Source organism: Halictus rubicundus, chromosome 12 (genome assembly GCF_050948215.1).
Source record: "Halictus rubicundus isolate RS-2024b chromosome 12, iyHalRubi1_principal, whole genome shotgun sequence".
NCBI lineage: Eukaryota > Metazoa > Arthropoda > Insecta > Hymenoptera > Halictidae > Halictus > Halictus rubicundus.
Window position 1 is genome coordinate 5,089,270 of NC_135160.1, and position 21,311 is coordinate 5,110,580.

General features: G+C 42.9%; 1 protein-coding gene and 1 long non-coding RNA gene across 4 annotated transcripts; one reads left to right on the forward strand and one right to left on the reverse strand.

Annotated features, from left to right (window-relative positions):
• Positions 1-492: 492 nt before the first annotated feature.
• Positions 493-15,316, reverse strand: LOC143359594 (kinesin-like protein KIF12). 3 transcript variants are annotated; one of them, XM_076797629.1, is made up of 16 exons: positions 15,145-15,316; positions 12,609-12,819; positions 7,814-7,906; positions 7,402-7,480; positions 7,079-7,291; positions 6,393-6,530; positions 6,170-6,311; positions 5,638-5,732; positions 5,038-5,179; positions 4,616-4,734; positions 4,431-4,535; positions 3,708-3,837; positions 3,204-3,429; positions 2,993-3,146; positions 2,560-2,774; positions 493-1,944 (listed from the first exon to the last, which is right to left on the reverse strand). In XM_076797629.1, the coding sequence occupies exons 2-16, from the start codon at positions 12,809-12,811 to the stop codon at positions 1,605-1,607; spliced, it is 2,394 nt and encodes a 797-aa protein (XP_076653744.1). In that variant the 5' UTR covers positions 12,812-12,819; positions 15,145-15,316; the 3' UTR covers positions 493-1,604. The 3 variants fall into 3 exon arrangements, with proteins under 3 accessions (XP_076653744.1, XP_076653745.1, XP_076653746.1); XM_076797630.1 differs by having other exon boundaries at positions 2,993-3,131; positions 15,145-15,315; XM_076797631.1 differs by having other exon boundaries at positions 1,767-1,960; positions 15,145-15,315.
• On the forward strand, positions 15,206-16,545 carry LOC143359596 (uncharacterized). Its single transcript, XR_013083135.1, has 2 exons — positions 15,206-15,409; positions 16,343-16,545. It is a non-coding gene; the product is annotated as an uncharacterized LOC143359596 (long non-coding RNA).
• Positions 16,546-21,311: the final 4,766 nt, after the last annotated feature.

The following is a 21,311-nucleotide window of genomic DNA, read 5'->3' on the forward strand; positions in this document are numbered from 1 at the left end:
CCAATCAGATCGCAGAATTCCCGAGTGAACCGACGCGATTGGTTGCGAATAGTATGGACTGATTGCGGTTGAAATAATTCCGACCAATGCGTGAACCGAAACCGGTGTTTCTAGCAAATGTTCTAAACCCGTGCGAACGCCATCTGCGAACACGCATTATCCGTGAGCATGATCGCGTCTATTATCTATCCGTTCCCTCACGTTCCTGTTTATCTGACGTGGCAAGATGTTTATCTGACGAATTATGCACGCGTCGCCGGCAAATTATTGGCACAGAGTCGGAGAATCGTTCGTCTCGCGCCGATAACGAGCACAATGGGTCACATTGTCTTTTTATAGAATTTTCTTATCGGCGCCGGACGAGCGACAATGTTCTGACCATTCCATTCGCCTGCGAACGCTTTTCTTTTGTGTATCGAACCGGCTATCTTTAGCGGCTACGAAACTTTTCCAAGTCCGAGTCCGACAGGCATGACAAAGAACCACGACCCATAAAACAAACAAATATACTTTATTGCACAGAATAAGTTGGTCCACACCGTTTCAGGTCTGAACGACGAGAAACATTATTATTGGGAGGTAGAATTCGATGCGTGACCATGACCGTTGGGATTCACGCCTAAGTTCTCACACACAGTTATGCTGTCTACGTGGAAATAAATCGTCTACTACGCGCCACACGCCTCCGGTCGCTTCGAAAACACGCGAGATTCGTTGTGTCGTTACTTTAAAAAAAATAGATATATATATATGTATGTATATAAATATACGGGTTGGTTCCATTTCGTTTCTTTCGCGTCGCCGCGAAAGTTCTGTCCGTCGAGATAAACAAAAAGCTTGACCTTGACGGTTGCGAAAGTGGCTCGTTTTATTTAGAAAAATAAAATCACGGAGACTGTACGGAGATAACACGGAATCGCTACTCTGTGGAGATCAGCGGGCAGAACTTGTACGACGATCTACAGCGAGTTGCTGTAGAACCAGTAGGTCCTCAAGGTCACTCGTAGTCTCCTAACAAAGGGGCATCCCGAAGCGACATCTACAGACCTTAACAAAATTCTTGACGTAGTTCTTGCAATAGTATTAGACAGCCCTCGTGGATTAGGGCGAGAACCATGTTTCATGGAATATCTCAGAAAATATTAGAGCTGGGGGATGGTTAAATGGCAAAGTTGTGCATTCTTTTAACCCTCGATAACTAAACTATCGTCCGGGGTAACTCATTAACGAGAAAAATATTCGCGTAAAAATGAAGCAAGACGCATGGAATGAAATAGTTACATTTGATATTCAATATAAATTGGTTGAAACATTTGGCGGATCGTCCGATATTACAAGATTCAGATGTTTCTATCGTCAATCTAGGGTTCATCTAGGGGTTAAAGAGGAATCCGACTACGCTAAAAATACATTTTTTCATTTAATATCTCCGCAAGAACTACGCCCGCCTAAAGCTTCATTTAAAATTCGTAGATCAGTTGCGCTACGATTTTGCGGTCAAATTCTCTTTCTATTTTATCATTTCTCCGTTAGGCTCTTCAGCCTGTTGACCTGGTCCAGGTCCAAACATGGTCGTCGACTACCATACTAATTTTGCGGGGTGTTCAAAGAGGTTTGTCTTCGTCGTTGGGGATCGGACTGCCAAACGCTCTGCCCGAGGTTTCATCCTCCTTGGCGTGGGTCGAGTGGATTGCCTCCTCATGTTCCAGCGTCCCGAATGGCGACGACGTGTGCGACACCGCTGGAAAAGGTGCCGTAGGGGTCTCCGATTCTGCCGTGTCCGGCGCACTGTTCACCATCTCTAAGGGGCCGCTGAGAATAGAGTCCGGAGACTCGTTGAAGTGCTCGGTCGGCTGGACTGGCTCGCCTAAAACGTCGATGGTCTCCGAAGGCCTCCTCTCTTCAGGCACTGTCGATGTGCGACGAACGCTCGCCTTCTTGTACCTGCGACCACGCGATCCTCCAATCAATTTACGGAATAGCAATGTAGTCTGGTATACGTGCGGCTACACATTGTAGAAAGGAGTTCGCTGATGTCTTCAACCCTCTCAAAAACACTTCAGTCGTTTGGAAAAGATGTGGCATGTAGCCTTTCCTCATGGCCACCTATCGTTTAAATACACTGCCCAAAAATTTCTGTAAAGTTACCTCCATTTTCGCGGATATTTCGGAAACTAATATTATTGCACCTGCGTTTATATTTTGCTATTATTCAGACTTTATAGAAATGTCGGGCAGTGTACAAGTCCTTAATCTTCTCATCATATATTGTTGGGGTTTGGAAAGAACAAACTCGGAACGGCACAGAGGGCAAGAGGAGTAAGCTGCGCTGGCCTGACCAATAAGATCCCGCATTCATTCCGAGTCTCTTCTTTCCAGACCCCAATGATACTTGATCAATTAATTCCCATTCGACATGTCGCTGAACTTCAGTCCACAATGTGTACAATGGTCTTTTGAATTCTTCTTCTACGGAAGACTTACATTTCCGTAGGTTTTTGGAAGAAAAGTAGGATTGTTAGACAGCTTTCGCACGAGCCACACACTTGTGCTACTTACTGATTAAGGTGTATAGGCGATATGGCCTGGTCTGGACTCATTCTGACGACACCATTCCCATTGTCCCACGAGTTGTGGCGACGGTGCTGGCTTTTGTCTTTGTAAGTCTCGGCTATGTTATTGTGGCTTCCTACGATTCTCCGTTTGTCCAATTCCTTTTGTATCTTCTCCGGCATGTTGCTCGTCGACTTGTACAGTCCGCGCCTGATCATGTCCTGAGACACGGAAATTATTCTTTAGTCTCAAAATAATCTTTCATTTCACTTACGCCAGTTGTAATCGAAGCAGAACATGTTTATTTTGCATAAAGATCCGTTTACTTATATCAAGTTCTCGTATTTTACTTTCCAAAAATAAGAATAGAACTCGATATCAAATAAACAGACTATGTACACTAAATCGACGTAGAAACCATCAAACTTTATGCACGCACAGAGGAGAGAGGGGTGGGTTCAACATTGGGGTTGGTCCAAACGTTTGTCGCGCCAGGTGCGTCCTCATTGTTGCTGTCATTCAGCACTTCTGCGGAGTAGGTAGGCCTGGCAGGTATGATCGGCGATCGACAACATACTCTGCAGTAATAAATCCTACGGGATTAGTGAAATATCGGCTGTCGCGACCGGCTCGGAGTGCATCGCACTTACGAGTTCACGTCCTCCAGTTTCTTCAGGAGTCGCTCGTTCTCTCTGCAGACTAGCTCCTGGTCCCGGATCACCTGTTCTCTGGTGGCATACAATTCGGCGTTCTCTCGACGAAGAGCCTCGTTCTCTGTGATGTACGCGTGAATCAGCTGACTCAACTCTGGCCGCTCCATTTCGGACAGTTTGTCCAGGTCAACGACCGGAGGCGTCAACGGGATCTTCCGCTCCGCTGTAATCGTAATGATCAGTGTTTGGGTAGTGACAATAAAAGGAACTTTGCTCTCCCTACTGGTATCTGTTAGATTCTTCCAATAGGTTGAGCCAAAAATAATCTTCGCGTGGTACAAACTAGTCGTTCCTTCCGACATGTTCATTTCGGAAAGGAGGTAGACTTATTTGTTGAAATATTTGTATCCCAATTTTTATAGAATAACTTAGAAAAATATGGAGTGTTAATTGTGGCTCGACCTAATATTGCAATCTACTGGCATTGTTCTTTCATTTTACCCTTTGATTCACTTCGAACTATGTTCTGGCCATCGCCGCTGAGATGTAGGGCTGCCCTAAGGTGCTCATTTTCGGTCTGCAAGGCTCCCACCTCGCGTTTCAAGCTCAGGATCAAAGCTTCCCGGGGGTCCTACGCAATAGCGTTCGTTTTATAATGATTACTCCGCTGTATCCCCTCCGCTGGTAACATTATCATACACCAATCTTGTGTTTTGTTAATCAATAGACGCTTTCTGTGCACTATTACAATAGAGTTCATAGGGTATTTTCCCAGCATTCTTCGTTTTTAAAAAATTTAATTTAAAGGAATACACGAACCTTGCAATTTTAAGAATTTTTTCTGCCTGAACCGTAAAAACTATATGAATGTTCCTTGCGTAGATTCTGTAGATTCTCCTAAATATAACAATTAGGACCTTTCAGTTTCCAAATAAATTGATAAATAATCGACAAAGCGCGTTGAACACGTCACGCTTTATTTAAATATTATTTGAGCATGTTTAAACGTGTACAATTTAATTTAAAAAAGAAAACACATCATTGTATTCAGTAGAGTCTACAGAATCATCGCAAATAAGAAATATTCACACAGCAACTACGATTCCAACAGGAAAAATCAGCAAAGTTAAGAATTAGACTCGCGCGTTAAAATCTATGGACAACAACAGGATGTAAAACTCAAAATCGATGTTGGACCGTGTAATGAACAGTCGGCCGTCTCACCATCACCACGATGGGCTTCGTTCGGATCTTCCTCACCCTCGCTGCGTACCTCAGGGTGTTCAGTGTCTCACTGGCGTTGGATCGGGCTGGGGAAACGCAGGCAATCTGAAAGTTCCGCAAACCAATAAGCCTGGGGATTACCGAGAAAAGCGATCGCGTGGAAATTACGGTTGGCACGATCGTACCATCAACGTGACGCCATTGCCGGCTAAACTGTCCGCGAGGAGTTTGGTCAGCTTGCTGTCCCGATAAGGAATGTGGCCGCCCTTGCGTTTAGCATCGCTCAACGAGGATATGCAGTAGCCTGTCCAGGGGGGAAAAAAGCGACGACTTTCAAACACAGGCCGACCCCCCGTTTACATTGTATTAACATTCGACAGCGTAGTTCCAATGTAATTCTCGTTTTATCTCGGCCCGATCGATCGCAGTTCGAGACATTGACATAGTGCAGAAAAAAAGGAGCACCGGTGGTGCCCTTTTGTTTCGAAACGATCGATCTTCGCGGGCCGCGTCTGCATAATTGACGCCGAGAACTTGTACGAGACGTAGCATCAAGCTTAATTCAATTACGATAGAGTTTACATTGGACTATCCTGCATCCCCCTACCTAGAACCATCAGGCTCTTGTTGATGTTGTTCGCCTCCTCCAAGGTTTTCCCTTCGCTCTGCGTCTTCTTCGTCATCTCGCTGCCCGCCAGGTCGACGAAGTTGATCTTCCCTTGTTTCGAGATGAAAACGCTGTTGTCCATCTGTTGTTGTTCGTTGGTTAGTCGTTCATTCGATTCACTTCGATTCGAGTGCTTTTGTTTTAACACTTTACCCACCGGAAGTTGATTAGTTTGATAGTAAGATTGGGAATTTTCAATTATTTTAAGCTCTCCGCTGTTTTAAATATCGACCACTCGTTTTTGTTATAAGTGCAGAAAATCTGCAGTCTATTGAGGATTTTAAGAAGGTGTTCAAGCTTTATGGAATAATAGTAAGCTTCTTCGTGACTGTGCTACATTAGTAGACAGCTTAATAATGATCTCGACATACATTATTAACCGGCGTCACTATAAGTAACCTGCTGTTTAATAATTGGCGTCGTTATTGCTGCAGAAGAAATTGTAAAAATATCCTCAGCACTTAACCATTGATTTCTAGGAGACTATTAATTATCCGCCGGTAGGTAAAGTGTTAACGGTGTTCTAATGGTGTTACTTACTTGTTGCTCAGACGTAATACTAACGGTAAGGATGCTGTGGCTTCTGCTGGAGTGATCGTTCATGTTGTGCGCGCCGACAGATCTGTTTCTCATACCTGAACAGAATAGACATCTCGTTTTGTAGGTAGATACATGGTTCTTGGACACGAAAGGATAAGAGGAAGCTTTAAATGTGTCGATGGCATTACTAGAATTATTAGCAGACTGGGCATTTTATGAATTTACGACAAAAATGGCGAAGTCAAATAAAAAAAAGGTACACGACATAATATTCCTTATTTAGAATGACTAAATTGTTTCAGACTGTCTAAAAAAAAAAGAAAGGACCTCCTATTTGGCTCCGGCGTCTTATTAATTATTAGAGTTATGAAAGTAATTGGAAGTGTTCGAGTTATTCCTATTTAATTGGAACTTCTACTGCGCACTATTGCTCTAGCCCACTGAAAATGTAATGCTGCGTGCGGGTGATCGATTACACGGGGTTAAAGCTCATCAGTCAAGAGTGCAAAGGTGAGAATCGATAACCGGGCACCTTCTTCGAGGACCGCGAGAAGGTCATCAAGCTCCTCGCACTCGACGGTGAAAAGATTCTCGACGAAGAAGCCCCGCGTCTTCTTGCTCCACCGGACCATCAGCGGTTTCCTCGACGTTCCAGGATTCAGCAGATCTATTACCTGTCAGAGAAAGATACGTTTTGTAAAATATTTCTGTCGCGGAACCGATCCGGTAGCTTCGTTCGAACGGTCGACGTTTACCTTCTCATTATAGATCTCCAGGAAGGAGGCTCTCAGAACAAAGTTGCACTGTTCCCGTTCCTGCAGGAGCTTGAATAGGTAGACGAAAGACCGGAAGACCAGGCCGTTGTCCTCCGAGTAAGAATTGATCCTTTCGAACTAGGATAAAGAACATAAAAAGGCAAAGAAATGAAGATTTTGCATTGAAGTTAAAAAGCGACACCACGCATGGTGCTACAGTCCCTACAGTCCAGTCTTCATACGATAAAAGAATTAACGGTCACCGCCTAAACGAACATGTTTGTTTTCGTATACAAAAGAATACCGCGTAGTAAACCGTTCGATGAAGTAATGAACCGCCATTATCTTATCTATGCATGTTGATTGGCCTTTCCGTTGTGTCGGCCTTCGAAACGAACAGCTGTTACGATATATTATTTGTTGGTCTCCGAGTTCCTGGTTATACTTCAAAATATTTTTGTTTCTGAAAAACAATCTCGTTAACCATAATTTGTCGATTACCAAATTGTTACCATGTTACCAAAGCATATCAGGCACCACAATTTGATACGTTAATTTGGTCACGTCGAAAATCATTTAATTCGAGTCAAAGGGGTTAATGGAATTAACTTAATTCGCTGGAGGATAGTTAGGGGAACTTAAGGGAAGGTACGGAGGGATGTTTTTGGCGGTTGCGATCAGCTTACCATTTCCGGAGGTCCTGTGAGGGTGTGAGTTTTCCCACTTCCTGTCTGCCCGTAACAAAACGCGGTGCAGTTGAATCCTTCCACCGCCATTTCGATGAGCTTCTTGATCCCTGAGAACTGCAGGATGTCCTCCTGAGAGGCCGTGGGCTCGAAGACAACATTGTACGAAAATAATTTACCCTTCTTGTCCCCGCTGTTCGGCGATCCTTCGCACTAAACCGACGATTCCAAATGTTAATTCAAGAAGGACCAGCGAGCATTCACGGAGCACCGGAAGCCACTGTTTTTCATTACTTATATGTCTTCGACGGTAATTAACTCACGTAAATTTGTCCATCTCCGGGAAACTCCACTGCCATATGATCGCCCTTCTTGATTTCCCTATTGCTAAGTGGACGAACTCTAAAATCCAAGAGCCGACATAATTTAGAAAACAATCCTCGGCAATGAGAAGTGAATTAACACTAAGCCTACCAAGCACTAAAAACGATTAAAATGTTATAGCTTGTAAAAACGACAATTTATTTAGTATTGAATCATTTCTCGTGGAAGCAACAATTATAAAATGGAAAAATACGAGTTCACAAATTTTTTAACTTCTTCCTTCCAGTATTTAAACGTTACCGTAATCGTATGAAATCTGAATAAGTTAAATCCTGGTATTTTTGCAAAAGACGTCAGTCTCGTTTAGGGCTCGGTAGTTCTAGCGTTGGATGTTAAGACTTTTCTGATCACCTGACGACGACATTTATATTATTCTCTGGAAGCAAGTGTTTCGTGGCTATCACCCTCTTGTCACCGTCCACCAGCCTCTCGATGCTGCCGGTTCTGCGAACAGAACAACCGATATTTCAACGATCTTCCTGAACATTCCCAACGAATGGGCTAGCACAAACACTTTCCTACGGAACCCGATCATTCTTCCCGTTTCACGGCCGGGATAGTTTCAACCGGAATAACCGTTTGGCCGTTCCGTGATTGACCCTCGAACACGGCGGCTCAATAATTTAGAGGGTTCAATCAATCGGGCCAGGTCGGGGAAAACTCTCGCGTGATTGACCGGCTTTACTTATCAATTTCATTTTCTCTCGTGCCGTGGCCTCCGTCAATGATTCATCGCGGTACGATTACTTCGACGATTGCCCGAATCGAAAGTGCAACCGGTTCCCTCAGAGAGGAAACGCTTCTCCGAGCAAAAAATTTTATTTTTTGGTTGAACTTCTGCAACCAGAATTCAGTTTCAGGAAAACATTTAAGTACAATATTATTTCCTGTAGAAGACTGACCATTTTGCATAAAAATTCCCAGTCTACTAATGTGCGATAAATGCTGGAACAATTCCTCCAACGATCCTATTTACATGCTGGACATATAGAAGCCGTCCGTCGCATAATGAACATGTTCCAGGACTAAATACCTAGCGCGCCGATTACAGAGAGACGCGCGTTCGCGTTCGTTGCGTCTCATAGGTGATAATTGCATACTCTGGGGCCGGTGAGTAAGCGCGAGCATGCCCGGCTACCGATTCGAATGGTTTCCTCGTTAGCGGGCAATTATTTATTCACGGTGGGACCGTGTACGCGAGCGTGGTATCGCCGCTGCATATGTTGTCAACCCTTGAAACGGATGGGGTCAATGTCGGTTGTTGCACTTAGGAGGAGCTTGCCGGAAGCAGGAACATCGCGATCGACTAAACTAGTCTCCTATAGCGTCGAACGGCGGCCACGACGACAACAAGGTGCACGTTCACGCAACGTCCGATCAATTTCTTGCTGGTTGCGTATAGCGGTTCCAGTTGCCCGGGCGCGCGCATTTTATGCATTTAAGATTCGATGCAGTACGCGAAAACTTTCGCGCGACATAGCTTCCGGGCTCTCCGTTTGGACCTTGGCGAAATCCTTGACTGAGCTACTCGATTTTACGTGTACTTCGCCGCCAGGCACCGTCCATTTATTTCTCAATTTTGTTTGTCTCATCGACATCTCGCTGCAACATACATATCAGGTTGTTGTGAAACGTTTCGATCAAGAAATGCTATTACAGGTTTATTATAAGGGTGTGTATCAAGTGGTCAGTATCCTACAGATTTCTTTAAAAATGTTTTTTCTCTTGGTTTTCGAGGTCGGTGGTAGCCCCTTCAATAAAATAGAGACGCCTCAATAAATAATCGAGTTTTTCATTTAAAAAATATCGAAACGAGCTTATGCACATCACGGCGCAGTACTTTACAATTCTGTAGAGAAATCAGGACGCGACACAGTTGTGAAGCAAAGATACGCCAAAGAAATATTGTTTACTCCCGACGATGCGGGATGGGGTGTTAATAAAGAAATGACTCGGCAAAAATCGATGGGACAGTCTGATGTATTGCCACCATTCCGTACTGACACGTAGCCTATCATCATATAACAATGTCAGCCGATTTTATCGTGAGCTATCTCAATACCAATTACGAATCGAAACTGCGAGGGCTCGACCTGCGTTGCGTCAGACCGCTAAAAAGCTCCCCTGCGACGTATGTCACCTGTCCACGAAATGGCGGCGACGATGAGATAATTGTCGGGAAGAACAAACAACGGGACATTTTTACAGGGGACGGGTGACTCAGGTGGATGATCGATAAAGAAAATTGTAGTTCTGGGAACCGATATCGGTCGAAAAGCTCCGACGATTTGTTTCGAAAATCGAGCGTTTTTCGACGAGGGGAATTTTTCCGTGAATTTTTGCGCGCTATACCATGCCTCGCGGTCTTAATGAATTAATTAACGACCGATAACGGCGATACCGAGCCTCGCGTGACGATACAGAAATTACGTCCGTTTTATTACCATTTCGCGTTACGAGGATTCAAGGAAACGCTTGCGGGCAAAGGAGCTGCACGATTCCTGAAAATGTTTCCTGTCGAAACGCAATTTTAAAGGACTGCGTAGAGCGTCCTCGCTGTCTTATCGCGCTTTTAGCATAATTGTAGTGCATCGTCGCGATAAACTCGCTCTTCCTCGCGAAAATGCGTTGCTGTCGCGATTATTATTTTATTGCATCATACATTCTGAACGGTTTACCTATCGGAAGCCTATCGATAGCTTTCTTATTAATAACAGACCAATCCAGTAAAAACCAAAAAACTTTAAAAAGTTTGATCAATTGCACGCTGAATATCTGCCATGAATAAATTTTTAGCAGCGTCGCTCATCCTCCTAAACACGTTCAAATAGTTTCCAATTTGCAAGTAGTCCAAGCGATTGAAGATTAATAACAATTCTAATAAACAGCTCGTTTTACACCTTTCTGGCTACAAACGCGCAAACCATATACGAAAATGGTGCCATTTACTCGTACAATACCGAAATGTTCAGTAAATTATCAGATACAAACAAATTTAATAATGTAAAAAATATTTTGAATAGTGATACAGCAATTTTTAGTGGTGCCTTACAGTCACAATTCGAGCGGTAAGGGTGAACAAATTGCTAGACACATTCGGCGCACAAAATTGTTCACAAATGTGCCCATTAATTTGTTATCAGCCCGACCCTGCAAAAACCGGGGACTATAGCGGGGGTGGGGGTTTTCCAGGCCGGAAAAAAAGAAAAAAAAAACGGTGGGATCGCGTGCTGAAACGGCAGAAACTATCTAACCCACGTGTCCGAACGGTCGAGATCTCTTTATACAACACACGTTGCCGATCGCCGCGATATTGACCGACAGTACAGAGACAGTCCCGGCAAGGTCTCGCAATCGATACGCGGCATCGACATGTGTCGCAACCGCGACGTATGCGTCTATCAACGTGCAACCCCCGAACGACCGCCCACGCACCTCTTGCGATAGATAAAGGGGTGGTTTTACTCGTCCAATCCCCCACCCCACACCGCAAAAATGGAAAAATGAGGCGGCTCGAGTCATCTTCGACGAGAGTGTCGCATCAAGGCTATCGGTGGCCTGGATCTGCTCGTGTTATTTTGCAGTATTTCGCGCCGAACGATTTCCCTTCGTTCGCCGTTCTCTTCGTCATAAATCCCGCTCCCTTTTCCGCTTCGAAATTGTCCACGAACATACTTCCTCTGGAACGGTGATTCTTAATATTTTCAGTGATCAGCACCCCCTTGAATCTAAGAATAAGTCCTCGCACCCCCTTGAAAACTGTGTTTTTCTTTATTTCTTTATTTGGAAAATTAAATCTATCGCAAGACAATTTATTTATTGAAAAATAAATTTCCCACCGAAAATTTAGAGACTTCTCTCGCACCCCCAGGGATCACTCCAGGTTAAGAACCACCGCTCTAAAACGATGCTTTGTGCTTCAGTGATAACAGGCTGTATGCTGTCTAAAATAATTGCTAATGCAACCAATTTTAACGAATTAGTAAAATAGCGTCGATAAAAATGCTATATTGAAAATTCCCGGTCTCTAATTGTTCACATCAATGGTAGAAATGTTTCTCTGACGACATCAGCTCGAAATAAAATGGACATTAAAAAATAGTGAAGCGTCGCCATTGAAAATATTGCATTGGGGGGTTTTTTTTTTTAAGAATTTCGATTCCAAGCAGCGTTCTCTGTTTTCGCGTGGCAGATGAGAGTATTCTAGCAAGCCTTTTTCTATTATCTGCGCCGCGTCGATATCATGCAAGGAAACGGCTCGATAACGATTGATAAAAATTGATGCCGGCAATGTTACAATATTACAAAGTCGATCGTTGCAATATTCACGAGCTGATCAATAAGACAGACATATCCACAAGAATGTTGACGCGCGATCTATTTCAGCGAGGGGGAGGACGGAAGCGCGGAATTGATTATTCGCGAACATCGCGTTGCTCTCCTTACCGTGTGGAAATATTTAGGTAGAACGATAAAGATCGTCGAGAGCCGTCTGTTTACATTCTCCGTTAATGGAGAACGCCGGTGGGAATATTGATATTCCTTTCAAGCAGCCGCAACACGAATTATTAAAGTAAAATATTCAACGAGGCGGCAACCTTAACCTTGGCAAACAATTTCACCTAATCGGCGACAATCAACCCCAATCATTCTCAAACTTTCCGTTCGAGCATTCAGACAAATTGTTATAGTTTCGATACGTTTAGACGGAACGGACAAGCAGATTACTATAGCACGCCCAAGACTTAACCCTTAGCACTCGAATGGCGACTGTAAGGCCCCACTAAAAATTGCTGTATCATTATTAAAAATATTTTTTAAATTATTAAATTTGTTTGTATTTAATAAATTACTGAACATCTTCATATGTACAACATGAAAAAATATATATAGAAGGGAAATATTCTAGGTCGGAAGGAATGTTTCGCTTTGGAGTTAAAATAGCTTCGAGTGCAAAGGGTTAAATGATTCTGTGGTCATTTTCCAGTTACAATTATTAGTTGCGAAGAGAAATGCATTTAACCCTGCATTACTCGCATGCGGTCTCTGATGTATGAATTCAATTAGTCCTAAAAAAATTCTTAAAAAGTTTTTAAGACCACCGAATCGCAGTCTGGCGATAATTAGCGTAAATTAGAGGACTCACTCGCTTCCCCGGGACTGCAACAGGCTGCTCCTCACAACCCTCTTGACATTGGACCCGCTTCTGCCTGGACTATTCCCTCGAGATCCCGTCTTATCCGAAGGACTATTGCCGCGCGACACGCGGCTCCTTTTCTTATCCCTCTTCGCATTTTCTTTTTGTGATTTCTCGCCTCGGCTCGGCGACGGACTCTTCACAAGCACCATTCGTCCACCTGCAAACAAAATCGTTACCTGAACAACTCAATATAGTAGACTTCGGGACTAAACTACACTTACACCACGTACGCACCCTATTCTCCTAAGTAAAACTTTTTTGTTCTTACTGATTTTTTTATCAACCTTCTACCAACATATTCCTGACACTTTTCTGATGAAAACGACTCCAAACACGATACTATTTGAACCGTACTTGTTCTACTAATTAGTTCGGATAAAAGTTCTACTCTAGTTCTACTCTAACGTGGATTACTCAAGTAATTATGATCCAAATAGTGTCGTGTTTGGTATTATCCTAACCAGAAACGTATTCTAAAAAATATAGTTACATTCTATACCGTAGAAAATCTCACCAATAAGCTAAGCGTTCCATAAAATGCTAATTGACTAATAACTGGATTGGGAATTTTGGCAAAACAGTAAGAACATTTAATGAATTTCATATATGTAGCGCCTGTGTCTTGCGATTGAGGCAAACAATTTTTATTTTACCGTAATGATTATTATTAAATAATCCACTACAAATTCGCCGTTTTGCATGCACTCGTGTGACCCACGCAGCGCGTCTAGATCATCAAGAGACGTCCCATAGGATCAACAACAAAGATCCTATGTACGTGGCAGAAGGCGGGATCGACGCGAAACCACGAATTGTCCGGGCCTCACAATAGTGAAAGCCTTTCTTGCGGATCTTTCTGGTGAACGCACAAATTTATACAATACGGATTAATTACGGTTTGCTTACAGGTCGGAATCTCTAGCCGATGGTAATCGCGAGCTACCCTAATTGAAGCGAAAGTTCTGCCGAGCCGACTAATTGTGATTCCATAGAAATTCTCGGCACTTCATCGATAATGTATGTATCATACATAAAGAACAAAGCTGCATTAAAGTCTGTACGATCCGGCTGTGTTTCGCAAAAGTTTCTTTTTTTTTTCTTTTTTTCTCTCGCGGCCGTTCGCGTTGGCATTAACACGTTCGCTGCTGGTGTCACTTAACCGTGACCACGATTCTATACAGCATAATGTGAACGAAATCACTATTACTACGTATTTCGCAATTGATGGACTGTTGTAAATAATCTGCGGATTTTTATGCGCATATTGTATGTACTTAAAAATAAAAGAAGAAGAAGCACAAAGAAAACCAATGTAGCAAGAAATATAATTTCTTTTGTTCACTGAATAAAAATTTCCTCTCGAAGCAGGAGGAAAAATAGAAAAGTTAGCAAAATTATTTATAAAGATGGACGTTCGCGTAGAAACCTTTTTTCAGCTAGTGTCGGGTAAGGCATCTAAACATATAATTGATTAAGTACTGTTGGTTACTTAACCGGTAAATAAAATTGGTATAGTAAGCCGGAGATTGTTTACGACTCGATCTAGCATAATTGCGGAGCCAGTCACCCAAAACACAACTAGCATTAAACCAGCCGGTGGCTTTTACCAGAATCGTAAAGCCCCGGACCGGAATATCGATAATACTTCCTGAGACGCATATTCTTCAAACCAGAATTACCTATGCAGTACACGGCTGTTTCGCGACTTCGTTCCGGTCAGTACACATTAAACCTTTCATTTCGCACCTTTCCTTTTTACAAAGAATTAACGCAAACGGCCCGCCGCCGCCGCAATCGTCGTGATTTTGAAAGTGAAAGCCACTAAGATCGGACACGCAAAATCGAGCGCCACGCGGCGAGGAAAAAAATGATTCGTATATCGCGGGACTCGTTTGGTCCACGGCCGAATGGGCCAGAAAATTAACGAGCGGACTCAGGCGAGTTGTTTTTGCGAACGATCGAAGCGTACCCAACAGTTTGCGATTTACTTTCTAACTCGCCATTTCCGCGAGGACGGTCGCGAGCGAATTAAAAACAAGGAAACGCCGCGGCGACTTCATCGATCGTTCAACAACCGTGTCCGACGATGGGTAGAACACTATTTCCGGATAGTAAACTGTCGAACATAATGTAACTTGTATGGAATAAGATTTGCAAATGAGAAACAATTACCTTGGCCAAAGATAAAAGAGTAGTTTCAAATAGTGTTTTGCTTGAGGAGTAATAATTGGATTTTCTTTGGTAACACTTTGTTCAATTAAATATTTTGCATTTGACCTAGTCGCTTTTACCACAAATGCATAAAGTCCACGGTCTATAACTATGATAGTTGTTGCTGAAGCCTGTGCTGGTAGCCACCTTGTTAAAAGCAACCCCCGGTAAGCGTTCGAATATTATTTAAAAAATTTTTTGGCTGAATTTTAGACCGAACCGAACACAGTACAAAAACAGTGTCAGCCACCCCCCGTAAGGGCGCACTTACATTCGAAATCTCATGGATCAGTCAAAAGTATCCCATCACCCGACCGCATTCGTCCTCCGCAATGATTTTTCCTCTTCTCGTTTTCTTCGGTGGCTCTGTCGGATCAACTTTCCTCGATCAACGGTGTTCGCCCGATAGTATAGCGGAAACTCGTGCAATAGCAACAACAGACGGCACGCTACTGACACTTCAGGGTGGCGGTTTCGAGGGTGGTGGTTTTTCCTACAGTCGGCGTTCGCCGCCGATCGAAACGGTGTCCAACAATGTATGTATGCATGTACAAGTACGTAGTGGTTCGCGCCGGTTAGGTTCTTGGTCGGTTCACCCCCGCGTCGATCATGGTCGACCACGTGGATCGAGCCTGCGTTAGGCTCTGAACTTGACACTTTGCGTACGGGGTGCACGATCCGCCTCCAGATTGATCAATCGTGTGGAACGTTCATCGCGACGCGACTGGTGCTCGCCGTTTGTTTGTCAGAGTGTACAGTGGTTGATCAAATTGCTAGAGATGACGATTTTAGATTAAAACTACAGGTGTACGGATCACTGAAAGTGACCATTTTACATTACTGAATGTGCCTATCCAATCGCTTTTTCAGTTCAAATACCCGTGCGACGATTCGATTACTGGAAGATTCATATTCGACCTTGACGAGCGCTTTCCTCGTGTTCCACGAGGAGGAGGTAAGAGCTTAGTCTAAGTGGTTCTAGCCGGGGCGAAAAATGCGCGAGTAGGGTCCCGGTGATTGATTTCCAATTAGCCGATCGTTCTTCATCCGGCCGAGCGGAACGGGTTCCCTCGGCGAGGATGCGAAACAAGAGTGGTCCCGGGGAGTCGTACCGAGCGAAAATTACCAGGAGGATCCCCGCGGAAATGACCGGCTATAAATACACGGTAGTCGGCGCTGTAAACTTTATTGCGGCTCGTTTTCCGTTCGCGGGGCGCGAGGAAAACGCGCGCGCGAAAAATTCCACGCCGACAACCCTGCTCGCGAGCGTTATAACAGGCCAGTATTTTTGTGCCGGCGGTGTCTATTCTCGGCTGTGCAATTCGATTTTTGCTCGGGGAACCTCGACGAGACTTGTGCAGTCCCGCTGTCATCCGGAGGGCGAGCATCTGCTGTATCTCGTTCGCTGGCACCTGAAAACCGCCATTTTAATGAATAAAGTACAGTAGTGTCTCGATATTTGTTTACAGGACCAGAATGTTTAGATTGTAAACAGAGACTGGGCTGTGTGCATAGAAGCTAAATACTCGACTCCGTGTGCATAAGGGATGAATATTCAATGTTGCTACCTAGTACCGACAGAAAATTATACATTAGAAACCTAGTGTTTGCTTTTACTTATACTTAATATTTAGAAGCACTATTTTTATACCACACGATCCACTCTATTCTTTGATCTCTTGCCGCTAGAACGTAGAAAACTGTCGCATTTGTGACGTTTTTCTGATTCATATGTGCTTGATAAAATATGAATTCTATTTAGGGCATCAGTATTCGGAAAATGGATCTAGCTGTAACTAGATTAAAAGAATTAAGATATGGAAAAGTAAAATTCAGGTGGAACGTTTGTAGTTCCGGTTTAAAATTGACCCAAGCCTTATCATCCGAGGGGGAAACATTTCTGTTCAGTCGCACTGGATCGAACAATCAACGTCTTGAACGATGTACATGCCATTAGTTCTGTTTAAACTGAAAATAAATTCGCTTTGCTAAATATTATGGATTCTTGCCTTGTAATGCTATTCCTTTCCTTCTATTTGCTTCTATTGCCGGGAACTATTCCAAACATACGTTTCAAGCGCATGATTTGTGCATCGGATTGCTAAAATTGAAAGTTTATTCAGGGCACCAGATTGTTGCAGTAAAAATACATTACCTTATGCATAATAAAAATATTGGATGTCTCTCGGCTTACTTACAGCTTCATCAATCCAGCACACGATAAAAGGAAATTGTTGTTAGTTAATAGAACGTGTTTTCAACAAATTGCGATCTCGCAGGATCTGGTTAGAAAATGAGGCCTGAATTATGGCACGGAACTATATTTTACGTTACTCTTACTTTACATCCCAGAAATGTTTAATTCATCCCATAACATCATCAATATATCTGTCTCTAAATTGCAGGCTTCCCAGCTTGTTTGTAGCTCAATCAATCCGCAACACGGTAGACAGGGATTGTTAGCAGCTAACAAATCAGGTTTCCAGGAGATTTTGACCTTACGGGGACCCGGTCATGCGACGAGGACTCAATTATGGCGTCTATGATCGGTAGTCGTTGCTTGAGCGTTGTCTGACTAACGGTTACGAAAGTGCGGTAGCGGTATTTATCGTACGACAAGGTGGCATAGAGCGGAATAATAATCACCGTTGCCTCTGCTCTCGCGCGTCGCAATGGGAACGTCCTACAAATTAACTTCCAATTAGAACACAGAACCAGAAAACAAATTGTTCATCGAAACACCGATGGCTACGCTGCGGATTTTATGCGTTTATGGAGAAAATGAGTAGGTGCAATTCGATGGAGCACAAAAATTATTTCTACACGGTTCCAACTTCTTTCAATTACAATTTTTACTTTGTACAAAAATCCGCAGTCTACCGTTAGCATTGATCCTCTTCCTTTCATTGGAAGAATTGGGGCCAAATCTAAGATCTTGAATTCCTATTTGTTGCAGGATTAACGATGGAAAACCGAGTACCTAGCAACTCCCTGTTGCTTCGCGCGACCTTCAGGTTCATCAGCAATTCCACAAAGACAAGCAGTCGGTCAGGAATAGATGACGGAGATTTACTTGGCCGCTGTCGGTTTTTGCCAATCAGTTCCTGCCATTGCAGTGAAGTTATATCTGAAATATCAGCGGAATTAGAGTGTTCCGTTATTTATATTGCGCTCATATATTAAACACGACCATTTTATCGACCACGTTGCTGCATTATTTACAGACAACAGTCGGAAATGACGGAGTCATTCGAAGAATGTCGCCGGGGCGCATCATTCCTATTGATTAAGGTCGTGTAATGGTAAAAATGTCAGTCTCCGATACAAATGACATATTATCGCTCCGCGGAGGGACACCTCCGAGCTATGGGTTATTCCAGGGCGAAAGTGGCATTTATCGCATTTCGTGCCAGCTCGGTTGGCTGACATTAAGCCGTGTGCAGACGATGCAGCCTGCTCATGCAGCCTTAATACCGGTTTAGCGCCGCGGGCCGTGTTGCAAGTCGCCGTACTTTTCATAAATAAATGATGGGGAAGGTAACCGTGACGTAATGAAGATTCGCATCGGTTTCGCCTCGGTTAGGCCTCGATCCTCTCCGTGTTTGATCCACCGTTGCTCGGGGACTCCGAAAAAAGCCTTCGCTTCCGAACAATTTTTGGTGCTCCATCAAAAATTAACAATTTCAGAACGAACATCGCCAAATGGACTTACAGGCTTGCGCATCTACAGTTACAAACAAATCACTCGGCTATTTAAATAACCAAAGCTTAGCTAGGATCCTAGCAATTAAACTCTAAAAATAATTCGCTGACGTTGAGAATCACTGGCTATAGCTCGCGACACGCACAACTGTCTCGTATCGTCAATCGAAGACGAGATCCGCTTTTAACTTTACTCGACCGTTTTCGAAGGAAAAAACAACGCTCCTCCACATTTTACCTGGGACATTCAGTTTTCGAAATGAATAAAAAAATTGGTCTCAAATTGGCGTCTCGCGTGCTTTAAACATTGTTCAGACATGTTTCAAACGTTCACAATCCTATTAAAAAACACAGCATTATGTTCGGAAAACTCTACAGAATTAAAGTTGAATTGTACGAGAAATTGTTGAAAAATGTACGAGTCCGTTATCAATTAATTATCAAAACGCAAACTCGGTGCCGCGAGGAAGCTAGATTTCCTCGATTTGGGTTTCCTCCTGAAGGCAACGTAGCTTCTGGAATGATCTGACATTTGCGGCGTCATGCAGACGTGGATTAATCGCGGCGCAGGGATCGCGTAGATCTATAGCGGATACGTGCTCCCCTCGCTGAATCGAGTATAAGTAAATTATGGTATATAAGGACGGTGCACACAGCGGCTTCCTAATGTGAAGTTAAAGTTTTCCGGTCGATTACCGCGAGCGTCGTTGTTAAAAGGCGTCTGAAGTTCCTCGAACCTTTGCGACGGCGTTCTTCCCTTAGCGATGCCGCAATCCGCCATTAAACTGTACAATTGAAACAATTTTAACCCCTTTCTGTGCTATTTACCTCGACGAAATCCGGACCCGAGCGGTAGAGATCAACGCGTACTAACAGACCATAGTGAGGCTCGAGAACAATCACAATACGAGCCGAAATGTAAACACCTGTGATATCTGTGACTCGTGATGTTTACGTTTGTGCCAAAATCTTCATCACGTGCCAGACTCGTTAAAATACGGGAAGGGGTTAATGATGGAGAACAAGTACCGTTAACTACAACTTTCATAGAATATCCGAAATTGAACATTATCCGATAAAATACACTGCACGAAATTTCTATAAAGCCACCTACATTTTGGTGTATTTTGAAAAAATATAGAGAAATTTGTTTCTTTTCAAATATCTATAACATTGTATACTGACTACTGAGTAGAGATATATTTACATTTACATTTTCGCGGAAGGCCGCGGAACGGGAGTGCGTAATTTCTATAAAGCCACTTTAGTTTGTGCTTAGATTTTGTGTGGATAACACGCGAGTCTCAGCAAAGGAACTTTCATTGTAATTCTGATGTGCGTATTTGTACTAAAATTGATTTTTAAATTGATAAAAATTGTATATATATTGTATTCGTATTTATTTTTATTAGAATGCCACGAGGCAAGTTGTTGACCAGTGAAGAGAAGGCATCCAATCGATCAGTTGCGAACAAAATTAATAGATCGCGTACTTTAATAGATAATTATATAAATTTGGGCGAAGAATATGGTAAGAAACACCCTACAGGTGGAAATAAAAAATTGAGAAGAAGACGATATTCATTATTGATGAGGCTGGCAGCAAGGGAAACAAAAAGTGCAGCACAACTTCGAACTGTACTACAACTACCAATAACAACGAGGCGTGTGCAGCAAACTTTAAAAAGTTCAGGGCGATTTAAATGGAAAAAAATGCTCCAGAAACCAGCATTCAAAGAACGACATAACAAGCTCGTCTCGAATTTGTACAAAGACATATGTCCTGGACAGAAGAATGGAACAATATAATTTTCTCCGATGAGAAAAAATTTAACTTAGATGGGCCAGATGGTCACAAGTACTACTGGCACGATTTAAGAAAAGATCCTAACGTAACAATGAGTCGTAACTTCGGTGCAGGCTCATTAATGATTTGGGCTGCATTCAGAGCCAATAAAAAAACCCCAATCTGTCGAATTAACCACAAAATGAATTCGTCACAATACACGGAGCCGTTCGAGATAGTCTTAATACCATTCACTGAAGAAATTGAGACTGACAATTTCATTTTTCAACAGGATAACGCCTCAGTTCATGTATCAAGAGAAACAAAGGAGTGGTTAGACAGCAGAAATATCGGGGTTTTGACATGGCCAGCTTGTTCACCAGATTTAAACCCAATTGAGAACCTTTGGGGAATACTTACAAGAAAAGTATATGGCAATTGTAAACAGTACAACTCTGTTTCTGAGTTATGGACTGCACTGAACGAAGCGTGGACATCGATCGAAGCAGAAACTGTTCCTGCTTTGATTGCATCAATGCCTAATCGAATTTTCGACGTTATTCGAAAAAATGGCAATTATACTAAGTATTAATTTCAGAATTTAGAAGAAATTTTTGTTAATATTGATGTTATCTACTCAAAAAACGTTTGGCTTTATGGAAATTTCGCAGTTCAATTTTTGTTAAACTATATAATTTTACGTTTTTTTTTTTATAAATAAAGAATATATCTATGACTGCAAACATGTATATGGTTTCTTTTATCAATCCAAAGATGCTATGACGCATCAGCTTCTCATTACTATGCCATAATTATAAGATTTCACCAAAAAATCAGCTTTATAGAAATTTCAGGCAGTGTACATTTCTTGACCTGTTCCCGGCAACGTCGAACCCGGTAAAGAGTCGACAGTAGAGCCTCGATTATCCGAACCGATCGTGACAAGGAGA